Here is an 11,675-nt window from a genome sequence, read left to right on the forward strand (position 1 = left end):
AACTCCAGGAAATCTGATGGAAGCTGTGTTTCTTTTTACAACACAGCTGATGCACGGTGGAGGAGTCGGACCTATAATAACTGGATTAACACATTTCAACACTTTACCACCTTAACTTTGGATTTATTTTCAGCATTGTTTGAACAACGTGTCTTCAGAGGACACTTGGATCGATCGTTTCCTCTCCTGTGCAGGAAACATTAAAAAAAAAGAAAAAAGAAAATGCAGCAATATCTGTGACGGGTGTTTTAAAAAAGAAATAAAATCAAACATTGCAAAAAGGGTTCGGCCGTTCACACGTGATCTGGCAGCCATGATTCTAAAAACTAAGTGGCACGTGTCAGTCCATTAAAATGATGAATTTCATGTTGTGTAAAGAAAAGCAAAGCCTCTCACACAAAGAATAAGACTCATCTGAGTTGTGAGCGTAGAAACACGTCCTGCTGATAATCTGACGTGATCCTGATACAAGAAAATTGTTTGACATTAGGTGTTAACTTAACTCATCGTACCCTGAATTCACTCTGGATCATTGCGACCAAACCACGAGCCCTGTGGTCTGTACCATAGTGGGTTTTTCATTGATCGATTATTTTTAGTTGAGCTCGCTTGATTTCGTCGTCCCGAGCGTTTTCACACTTTTGGATGAAGGCCGCTTCCTGTTGAACGGAAAACAGACACGACTGACCTCAGATCAGCAGTCGGAGGCAAATTCAACTCAAGTCTAAAGATGGAGAAATGTTCACAAAGCGTCCGGAAGCCGAGCAACTTCAACCCCAACTTCAACAAGGGAGTAAATACTCGTTCCTTTACTTCAAGTCTTCGATCTTCACTCCTCGTGTGGAACTTTCTTCTCGAGTCTTTATAAAGTGTAGAGACGCCAAACACAGAGACGGTGTGTTGCTGGGCAGATCACACAAACAGTCCGAGCTCCCATTTATAAAAATGACCCTTTGATTTCAAAGAGCGCCGTCTGATGCCACCGTCGCCATTTTGCATCACTCCTCAGTGTTTGTTCAGGGATGCCAGGTGGAAGGACGCCATGTCACCGCAGGAGACATCAGCTCTTCTCACTTCAACACTTCATTTGTCCAACATCTCCACGCCAGGAGTCCCATAACCCCACCCCCACCCCCCACCCCCGACCCCCCCTTAGTACTTATAAGCAGCTTCCTGCGGCTGCACTAGCCCCTCCCCCTGCAGTCCTCACACAGTCAAACTTTCCCCAGAGTCTGTGAGCTCCTCCTCTTTTGAGTCTTTAAACGGAGAACAGCATCCTGTGTGTTTCCGCCCCCCTCCTTGAGGTCAGAGGTCAAAGGTCAGTGACCTTGTTCTCCAGGGCGGCAGCGATCTGCTGGAGGCGGAGCGTGAGCTGTTTGTTCTGGGCTGCCGGGTCCTCGTCCAGCGACTGGATGATCTGAGGAGGACGACACGGTGACACGTTTGAAAATCAGCAGAGAAGATTTCGTGTGTTTGTTAACGGATCATTCATTATCTAATATGTTTCACTGTGATGAAATACACAAAGTCAGTGTCGGACACAAACTTTAACCGAACGTGTAAGAAGTGAAAGTTCCTCACCACGTCGTAGTACTTGCTGGCGTACTGGTACAGCTGATGTAAGGCCAACTGGGTGTTCAGTTTGTCTGTGTGTTGCTGCCGCGAGGGAAACATAGGTTCAGCGTTACAACTAAAGTCCTCGGACACGAGTATTAACACACACACACACACACACACACACACACACACACACACACACGGTGGCTCGTACCCTGGACACCTCAGCGAGGTGTGTGTTCATGTCCTGGTCACTGACTGGAACCATCTGTCTGATGCCTTTATAGTAACTACAGGAGGAAACACACAAAGTCAACACAGCTCAGAGTTTCAAACGTTTTCACACGTCGTCGTCGTCGTCGTCGAGAATCTTCTGACGCAGCCAGATGTTGACCAGCTGTTGTTCAAGAGTTCTATTAGATCAATTCATTAACTGCTTCTTTAATTGAACTCACTCATCCACCATCTTCTTGTACGTGGAAATCTCTTTAGCGTAGAGCAGCTTGTTGCTGGGAGATTCCTGTGGAGGGAGCACAGATAAGAGATGTTAGAGTGTGTGTGTGTGTGTGTGTGTGTGTGTGTGTGTGTGTGTGTGTGTGTGTGTGTGTGTGTGTGTGTGTGTGTGTGTGTGTGTGTGTGTGTGAGAACTGACTCTGCTGAGTTTGTGCTCCGTCTTGGTGCAGGCGTCGATGAACGTCTGGGAGATGACGTGCAGCGAAGCGTCCACCACCTCCGTCACGTGCACGTCGAAGATGTAGTGAGGGTTTCTCAGGATGGTCACCCAGTAACGCATCGGCAAGCTGAGGACGCACAGACACAGACACACACACACACACAGACACAGACAGAGACACAGACAGAGTCAGGACATCAACTGACGGAATCAAGAGCTTTAACACGATGTTTGATCTTCACATCAAGTGACGGACGAGTTTCACGATGATGTCACTGCTTCCTGAGGGATCATCCATTTTATTAATAAAGTACGTGAGAACATCTGTTTTTAAACAATATGGTCAGTTTGTGAATTTTAATGCTGACACTCCTCCCTCCTCCTCCTCCCTCCTCCTCCTCCTCCCTCCTCCTCCTCCCTCCATCCTTTCATCTCCTCCTGCCATCTCTTTCCTTCCCTCCTCCTCCACCGACCATAACCCTCGTCAATAATTCACTGCAGTGATGAATATTTCATTGTCCGTCCTGTTTGTGTGTGAGTGTCTTCCTCCTGATTGACAGTTTGAAAATAGACACGTTGAATAAAAAAAGCTTTGTTGCTGAATCTGTCTCCATTTCCTCTTTTCTTCTTCCTCCTCCTCCTCTTCATCATTCATCCGTCCTGATAACAACCTGCCAATTATAGCTCACACTTGCATGTGGTCCTCTGCCTGGTTTAGCAATAACGAGGACATGATTAGCTTAGCTGATGAGGTGTCACACACACACACACACACACACACACACACACACACACACACACTATAATTACTTCTCTTAGTTTTCGTCTCCAGCTCTAATTCTGAACTTCTCATTTACAAACTGAAAAACCTGCCGAAACGTTTCAGAGGGATTTTATTCTGCGAGTCTTTTTTTCGACCTGTTGGTTTTCCAGATGTGCAGCGTCTCCTCGTCCACGTTGTCGTGTCTCAGCGCCTGCTCGTCCAAGAAGTCGAAGAAGTATTTGACGGCAGGAGGGACGACGGAGCTCGAGCACAACACACTGCGGAAGAAGTCGTCCACGAACTGCTGCAACGTGCCCTGTGACACACAAAGATCAGACATTTAGGAGGGCAGAGACCGACAACCTCAAGTATATGAGGTCTTTTAAAAATGTGCCGGTGGAATGACTCGAGTAACATTGTACTGAAGTACTTAACACGAAGTACAGAGTGTGAGTAAAAGTACTGCGTTACCTTGACGGACAGCAGCCTGGTCAGGTAGATCTCAGTGATGGCTTTGGTCATGGACTTGTCCTTCATGCTGCCTCTCTTCGACTTCCCCTCGTCGAGCTCGTCCGCCGGCCTCACCAGGTGGAAGGTGTTGTCGTCCTCCAGCAGAGCGTTTCCTGTCCGACACACAGAAGAAGAGTGTTTGATGAGAATCATCAGAGTTTATGAGTTCATCTCAGTTTCGGAAAAGTTTTCCTCTGCCTCAGGATTGTGTGTGTGTGTGTGTGAGTGTGTGTGTGTGTGTGTGTGTGTGTGTGTGTGTGAGTACATACTCTCTTCCTGACTGTCTTGGTGCTGATGGAACGATTGTGTGTGTAAAACTCTGGACAGAACCAACGTGGCGTTGTCACGAACCTGAAGTGAAAAAGATGAAAAAGAAAAATATGAGTTAATAGATTCACAGATTCTCAGTTTTTATTTCTGTCTTCAGGTTTTATTCCCGTTTAAAATAACAGAAACTCAATAATCAGATAAAACCTGCAGCAGAGTTGAACTTCACTTGGCTCTCAAAGCTTGAAAAGAAATAAATATGTCTCAAGTCCAGTTTGAGTATCCGTCGTCGGGCAGCAGATATCACTCCACCGCACCGAGGACAGTTCCTCTCAACAATTAGAGAATAAAGCTTTCAGAAAAAAAGGAAGTTAATTAAGCTCCATTCAGACGGGATTATCATTACAGGAGGAGACGGGGGAATTAAATATTCCCCTCGCTGCTCGTAATTAAACTCATCCTTCTGCAGTTCTGAGTTTCACCCGCTGGGGAACGACAGGATCTGGTTTCTAATGGACGCAGCACAAAGCCTGAAGAGTTGGAAGGACGGTTGAAGGGGAAACGTAGACGAGGCGTGATGTGAATATGAGAGGAAAGAAAAACGTCGAGCTCACGTTGTAATGAGCCAGAGTGTTGAGCCTCTTCCAGCGGCCTTCCTTCTGAGAGGTCAGGTCCAGGTCGGACAGGATCTGACCCGTGGAGCCGGGGCGCCACTCTGAGGACAGACGTGGAAACGACAGGTGCGTTTATATTTAAATTCAGCTGAGAGGAAAGAAAACACGACAGACAGATTCCAACCACGACACAAAGTTCAGAAAAGGAAACAGAAAACGATTCCGCTGAGAGGATTTCTTACTTTTGTTATTTGCTAACAATCAAATTAATTATTGTTATTTAACAACCGGACGGATGAGACACGGACCAACAGAGAACTCATTACATTTCTGACATTTTTCCAAATCCCTGAGGTGAATCTTCCTCATTCGCACCGTTTTGTATGAAATAACCTTTTGTTAATCTTTACTGATGAGCAGCAGCTTGTTTCTCAGGTGATTCACTCGTTTTTCTGTTTCTTACCCAGAGCGACGCTCTCCACCTTCGGCCTCTGTGAGTACGGCAGATTCCTGTAAACCTGATCGATGATCTTCTCTTTCACCTGCACGGCAGAAAATGAAGAGTTTTTAAATTATATTTCACAAAATTATCTGGTGCACAGATTTTATCAGCAGACGTCGGATGAATCCAGTTGAGGTTACGCTACAAAAAACTAAAATTAAGTTGCGGAAAATGAAAGAACTCATGAACTAAAACCAGAAATTATAATAAACTAACAAAATAAACTAACAAACTAACAAACCAACCTGTGTGATGGTGTCACAGTTCAACACCTTGACTGGAGTCACGTCTGGTCCCTCCCCGTGCACCAACACCTGCAGAGTCTGACACCACAAACACACACATCAATCACACACCAATCCTGAGCACACACACACACACACACACACACACACACACACACACACACACACACACACACACACACACACACACACACACACACACACACTGTCCACACTCACCAGCACAGAGTACTCGACGTCGTCTCCCAGCAGCCCCGTGTCGTTCAGGGTGTACTTGGCTTTCTTCATCTTGGCGTCCACAGGTCCTTTCTCCACCTGGTGCTTCAACGCCTTGAACAGTTTGTACAGAGGTTCTCCTGCCGTGTCCTACACACACACACACACACGAACGCACGCACACACACACTGCTATCATTTTCTTTATATGAAACCAAACAATCGTAGTCGTCGCCTCCTTGTTTTCAAAGTTCTACAGAGTTTGGAAGTTTGGAGAAAGTGAAATCAGAGAAACATCCGCTGCTGTCGTCACTTTCAACTTCTCAAATAAACAAAACAAAAAAAACAGGTTCAAGTTTCTAAGAGTCAATTATAAGTAAAGGAACAGGAGGAGAAAGAGGAGGGGGGAGGAGGAGGAGGAGGAGGAGGAGGAGGAGGAAGTGGAAACAAATGGAACAACATAGAATAAGTAATTTGTAAATAAATAATCTGTTTTACCCTGAGGAACTGATAGAGACAGATGGACATCCAATTACACAGCATCCTCTCCACCACCGTCTCCGACCTGCACACACACACACACACACACACACACACACACACACACACACACACAGAGCAGATTAGCATCACATGAATTGTTTTAAAGGATAAAAATAATAGAAAATGAAATAAACATCAGTTGTTATTACTATAATTATTATAATTATTATTCATCATCATTATTAATATTTATCTACTTTAACAGTTTCTCAGAATGTGGGTGTGACTGTACGCCCCCCCCCCCTCACCTGCGGAGCATAAGTTTCGGGTGTTTGCTCATAACGTGTTCGTCCATCAGCTCCAGCAGCAGCGTGCTCATGATGTCCGTGTAATACTCCAGTTTGCCGTGCAGCGCCACCGTCAGGAGGGAGGCGAAGTAACCGCGAGCCCGAGCGTTGAAGTCCGGCCGACTCTCCAGCGTGTGGATGAACTGGAGCCGGAGAGAACGAGGGGATTTTAAACCTTAGAACAACTGAACGATGGTGATTTTAAATAGACTCAAACTCACGTTGATGAGGAAGGTTTTGCTGTTCAGCAGGTTGGAGAACTGGGTGAGCGCCTGAGCCACGATGGCCTTGCGGGCTTCTGGGATTTGTATTTTCCCCGTGATCATGGTGTCATTGACGCCGTCCTTTGACGGCAGGAAGAAGTTGCGGTCGGTGTAGGTCTTGTAGTCGAGGAAGGGGATCCGAGCCTCGCTCAGGTCGCTGGTGTGATCCTCCATCTCGATCATCAGGTCTGACGGAGACACAGAGACATTTATTCACCATCTTCACACCAGATTCATCCTCGGACGCTGGAGGAGTTGAGTCATGTGACGTTCAGGTGAGCGTACCTGTGAACTCCTTCTTGCAGCGATCTCGGACACTTTCCTCCAGATTCTCCAGCTGGTGTTTGACCTTCTCGTATTCTCGCTCCGCCTGCTGACTCTTCCTCCTGTTACACACACACACACACACACACACACACACACATCTATGAAAAATGAAATACGTCTCTGTGTCAGTATCTTAAATATATTTCCGGAGGATCGGACCTGTAGCAGTAGACGGACACAGCGATGAAGAGCAGCATGGGGACGATGACGGCCGGGATGATTATAGCCAGAGGAATGTCGTCTTTCCTGGCGTAGTAGACGGAACCCACGAGCCACTCGCCGTGACCGAACTTCACCTGAGGAGACGGAGATCGTACGTGTCGTTTTTTCAAACACTATTTATAAAATACTGAAAGTAGATGTTTGCACAGATTAGAATCCCACAGTGTTACTGTGAGTCTGGAGCGATGGAGTTAAATCCACGTCCCCCTGTGACGTCACGTTAATCCGAACAGGAAGCTGTAATGTTTTTTATTTTTACCATGAGCTCCAGCAGGTTGGTCGTGTCTCTGCGTTGGCGTTTGGATCTCGCTCTGGGCTGCGTTGACGGAGCCTCCAGGATCAGCTTGTCGTCCTGTTCAGAGTCGACAGAGAGAGGGAATGAGACGCTGAAAGAAGAGACGGTCTCCTCCTGCTTCACTTCCCTGCTCCGTGTTTACCTGCAGGATGTTAACGTGACAGGACGCGTCTCCGACAAACGCCTCGGCCTCGATGGCGCTCATCGCCTTGGAGAAGCCCCGACCCTGAGAAACAGAGAACCAGTGATTGAGACGCAGAGATGAGGACGGACGTCTAGTTTAAAAAAGCAAAATCTCCTCGTCCTCACGGTCACGATGATGATGCTGGTCTCGGTGATGACGTTCTTGAGGAGTTCGTCGAAGCTGGGGTCGGGGTGGTAGTCGAAGTTCTTCAGCTGCTCTGTCATGCTGTCCAGATGCAGGACGGTCCTGAGCGTCTGCGTGTCGAGCGAGGTGTTCACTGGCGGAGAGTAGAACTGCAGCACGGTGTCGTTCTTACTCAGAAACTCCTCAACAAACTGACGGAGACATGAAGACGAGAGAATTTAACGCGAGCTGTGACAATTCGTTTCTCTCTCAAGAACCAGAATCTGGGTTTATTGACAAGGAGGTTTACACACAGAGGGAACGAGTGAGAGCTGAGGAACAGTCACACAAAAAAACTGGAAGAGGAGAAACTGGAGCTGAGGAGTGGAAGAGAAAAACTGATCTGTCGGAGGGATAAATAAAAACGAGAAAAAACAAAGAGGGAGAAGAAAACTCCATCAATCTGACACAACTTTCTGCACACACACACACACACACACACACACACACACACACACACACACACACACACACACACACACACACACAAACTCACCTCCTCCGAAGTGGCGGCCTGTGAGAACTCGTCATAAGCGGCGACTTTGATCGTTGCTCTTTGGATCAGGTCAAAACCATTTCCTGTGACCACGATCCTCCGACCACCACTACACACACACACACACACACACACAGTTAATATAAGCTTGGATTGATTGACAGGTGAACAACTTGAAAACATTCTCCATATTTAGTCTTATGAACTTTATTCTGTCATTTCTTCTTCTTCAGTGATCAGTGGCGTCTCTAAGACAAACTCAAACCTCACACTCACCACAGGAAGCTGGCTTTGGGGTTATAATCTGTGATCTTGGGGTTTTCAGAGTACTGGTACGTCGCCGGGACGTCTTTGGTCGTGTTCCTTCCGTATTTGACCGTCACCGTCAACGGGTCGGAGGGAACCTTCTGTCCCCGGTACCTCCCCGTCTTACAGGTGATGTTTTCGCCGAAGGAAAGGCTGCAGAGACGCCGGAAGACACAGACCGTTAACGTCTCTCAGGAAGACAAAGTACAAATACACATGTGGTCAGGCGTCGCTTACATCTCACAGGGAACTCCTCCGACAGTGACGGCGATGTCGTCTTTAGTCGCCGTGTCCAGGTCTGTTCCGTTGATGGTGATCACGGTCCCTCCGGCGGCTGGACCCCTCACCGGGTCGATGGCAACAGGTTTAGGATCCTAGGACAGAAAATATTTTCAATTATAGCAACAAAAAGACGAAGACAGTCGATCCCAAAGCAAATGATTTAAACTTCACCTGAGGAGACAAACAATCAGTTTGATCACTTCAGGAAACATTGACTTTTCTCACATTATTATATGAAACAAGAATAAATGTCATATTTTTATGTTTCCTGCTTCTTCAAGTGGTTCAGTGGCACATGACTGGAAGAAGAGCGCCACCAAGTGTCCATCTCTACCACTACATTCATCCCAGCAGTGGAGGGAGATCTGCATTAAATTCATTCATGCGTGTTTTCTTCACATTGCTCGGAAATGATTGACAATGACGCATCAGTACCTCCTTGACTTTATTATGACTTTAAATAGTTTTTATATTTCCTCCATTAAAACCTGTGAGACTTTCGGTTTTTTTTGTCCCCCAGATGAAAAACATTTATTTCCACTGAGGAAACTTTGAACACAAGAGGAAAAACAACAGGATCCATCAAACCAAACAACACAAAGAGAAAAATTTAATGAGAAAATTGAACCAAGAAAAGTTTGTTGTGTTCCAGCAGGTGCCGACGCTTTGATCACATCAAAACCAAAAATATATTTCAAATATCACAAAGCTGCAGAGCTCAGCGAGGTGTGACGGGGGGGAAAAAAGAAGTGGAACGTCACCGCGGGGGAATTTCATCAACTCGTGTGTTTGAAGAATATTGATAAAGCAGACGACAGCGGCAGAAACACACCAGCTGGTCGTTTCCCGTTTGCTCTGGTTTGTTCTGCACGGCGCCGACAGAACGACAAACACAACGAGACGGGAGATTAATTCTCAGAGACACTGGAGGATGAAATGTAAGAAGTCAATCTGAGACGAGATTTGAAGCAGTCGAGCACCGAGCGGGGGGGGAACTTACACGTGGTTATTTGGAGGAGAGGTGAAAAAATAACGAATGAGAATATTAGTAAAGGTGTAAATGTGAATCCAAAGTTTGTCTGGTGTGCAGCTGCTGAGATGAGCACAGGTGTTCAGAGCGTTGCGGTGTCAGATTTGTTCTCGAGCCACAAACCGGAGGAAGAAAAATCCCCGGAGAGACACGAGCTCATCACAGCTCGGCCCGGCTGCGAGTTACACACAAACAAACAGCGGCGCAGGAGGAAGCAGCAGAAACTGAAATATATCTGGTCTGAGCGTCAGACGGTTCCATATTTTGGCTCTGAAGGAAAGAAAACTAAAAAAAAGAAAGAAAGAATGAAACCCAGAGATTCAGGATCAGATAAAACAACGAACGGAAATATGAAAGCATCCATCTCTTTCCAGGAGAAAGGAAAACAGAAAAACTTTCATCAGCTGCTGAACTAATCGATAATCTTTGATCAGTTATCAAAGTCTCTCAGGCCACCGACGATCCTCACTCAACCTTTATCATGTTCATTATATTTGTGTGAATAAAGATGGACCGAAGCTAAAATACCTCAGAGGTGTGTTGATTCATTGTTTGGGCTGAAAATGTCATGAAATAAATCTTTATAACAAACAAATCCTCCATCCTCGTGTCTGAGGAGCTAAAATCAAAGATGCAGAGCGAAGGAGTGAAGCTGCGGAAGTTGATCCGTCTGCAGTTTGCTTTAATTATCCGTTCGTCAGCTCTGCAGAAGGAAACGTGTTCGACTTTCAACCGTAAACACCTGAGCCGTGTTCCAGGAAGGAAACAACAGCGGCTGTGAGTTATTTGTTGATGGTGTTTGTTTCTGTTTGTCGTGAGCAGGAAGAAGCTGCTGGAAGTTGAGAACAGTTTTGTGCGGCTGTGAATTTGAATGTGGGGGATATTTTTATGCCTCGCTGCATCTTCGGGGAGCAGATTTTCCTGCAGCCGGCGCCAGAGAAAAGGCTGCGTGACTTCACTTTGTTCCAAACCTTTTACTGCTGCAGGGATTTGTTCTCGCGGGTTTGAAGTGTCAGTGTTGTGAGTCTCCTCTGAGACTCTGATGAGCTGTGTACTCAGAGTCTGCAGGTTTCACAACAACACATTTAATCTTTTCTTACAGATTCCAGCACCTGAACCCAGATTTTATTATTGAAATTACAAAAAATCAACTGTAACCTCTGATGAAAAGGAGCCAGTGAAGGTGAAAGCAGATGTACATGTTGTACATGTTGTATATGTTGTACATGTGACTGTTAAACACGTGTGGCCCTGACAGATAAAAGGGGTTCAGACGTACCCGATATGTGAACTTGACCCGAGACGTCCCTGTCCCCCCTCCCTCCACCTCTATCTGCACCGCTCCGCTGTAGGTCGGTTCAACCGGGAGGTCGAACGGGGGAACTCGCCTCGCCGGGCCGATCTCACACACCACACTGCGGAGGAGAGAGAGAGAGAGAGAGAGAGAGAGAGAGAGAGAGGAGACATTAAAAAATAACAACGGCTTCCAGGTAGAGCTGCGGCTGATGTTTTATTTCTTGAATAATTGATGAATCACTATAAAATGGGGAGAAATGAACATCACAAATCCAGAGGTATTCAGTTCACAGTCGTAGAAGACGATGGCAAATAGAAGAAGAAAAAAAATCACATTTGAGAAGCTGGAAGCATTTTTCTGAGAAGAAACAGACTCAAATTGATTAATTGATTTTGAAATTGCTGCAGGAGCTTTAAGCATGTGTGGACATAGGATCCACTGACTCGTGTTTTCACTTCCTGAGCAAACGGCGTTCTACTCCGAGGCCGTGAGGCGCGGAGGAAAGCCCCCGAAAATGTTGTGATTTCAAGCTAAGGTGGTTGAAAGTGTTTTTACTTTATTGTCCTTAAACAATTATTTCTGTTCCGTAAAACACAAACAGCTTCTGACAAAT

At 46.1% G+C, this 11,675-nt stretch overlaps 1 protein-coding gene across 3 annotated transcripts in view; it reads right to left on the reverse strand.

Annotated features, from left to right (window-relative positions):
- Positions 1-102: 102 nt before the first annotated feature.
- LOC109643734 (plexin-B2-like) overlaps positions 103-11,675 on the reverse strand; it is a 96,863-nt gene continuing 85,290 nt past the window's right edge. For all 3 annotated transcript variants that reach the window (XM_069519572.1, XM_069519571.1, XM_069519573.1), the window contains 24 exons: positions 11,045-11,180; positions 8,691-8,827; positions 8,424-8,606; positions 8,148-8,256; positions 7,594-7,803; positions 7,427-7,510; positions 7,249-7,341; positions 6,927-7,063; positions 6,726-6,826; positions 6,399-6,628; positions 6,139-6,320; positions 5,846-5,912; positions 5,351-5,497; positions 5,132-5,209; positions 4,848-4,926; positions 4,385-4,485; positions 3,773-3,854; positions 3,465-3,616; positions 3,149-3,309; positions 2,210-2,357; positions 2,013-2,077; positions 1,772-1,847; positions 1,582-1,656; positions 103-1,417 (listed from right to left, as the gene is read on the reverse strand). In XM_069519572.1, the coding sequence (XP_069375673.1) occupies positions 1,313-1,417; positions 1,582-1,656; positions 1,772-1,847; positions 2,013-2,077; positions 2,210-2,357; positions 3,149-3,309; positions 3,465-3,616; positions 3,773-3,854; positions 4,385-4,485; positions 4,848-4,926; positions 5,132-5,209; positions 5,351-5,497; positions 5,846-5,912; positions 6,139-6,320; positions 6,399-6,628; positions 6,726-6,826; positions 6,927-7,063; positions 7,249-7,341; positions 7,427-7,510; positions 7,594-7,803; positions 8,148-8,256; positions 8,424-8,606; positions 8,691-8,827; positions 11,045-11,180 (2,938 nt within the window). In that variant the 3' untranslated portion in view covers positions 103-1,312. The remainder of the gene's footprint in view (positions 1,418-1,581; positions 1,657-1,771; positions 1,848-2,012; positions 2,078-2,209; positions 2,358-3,148; positions 3,310-3,464; positions 3,617-3,772; positions 3,855-4,384; positions 4,486-4,847; positions 4,927-5,131; positions 5,210-5,350; positions 5,498-5,845; positions 5,913-6,138; positions 6,321-6,398; positions 6,629-6,725; positions 6,827-6,926; positions 7,064-7,248; positions 7,342-7,426; positions 7,511-7,593; positions 7,804-8,147; positions 8,257-8,423; positions 8,607-8,690; positions 8,828-11,044; positions 11,181-11,675) is intronic.

The sequence above is a fragment of the Paralichthys olivaceus genome, chromosome 23 (genome assembly GCF_024713975.1).
Source record: "Paralichthys olivaceus isolate ysfri-2021 chromosome 23, ASM2471397v2, whole genome shotgun sequence".
Lineage (NCBI taxonomy): Eukaryota > Metazoa > Chordata > Actinopteri > Pleuronectiformes > Paralichthyidae > Paralichthys > Paralichthys olivaceus.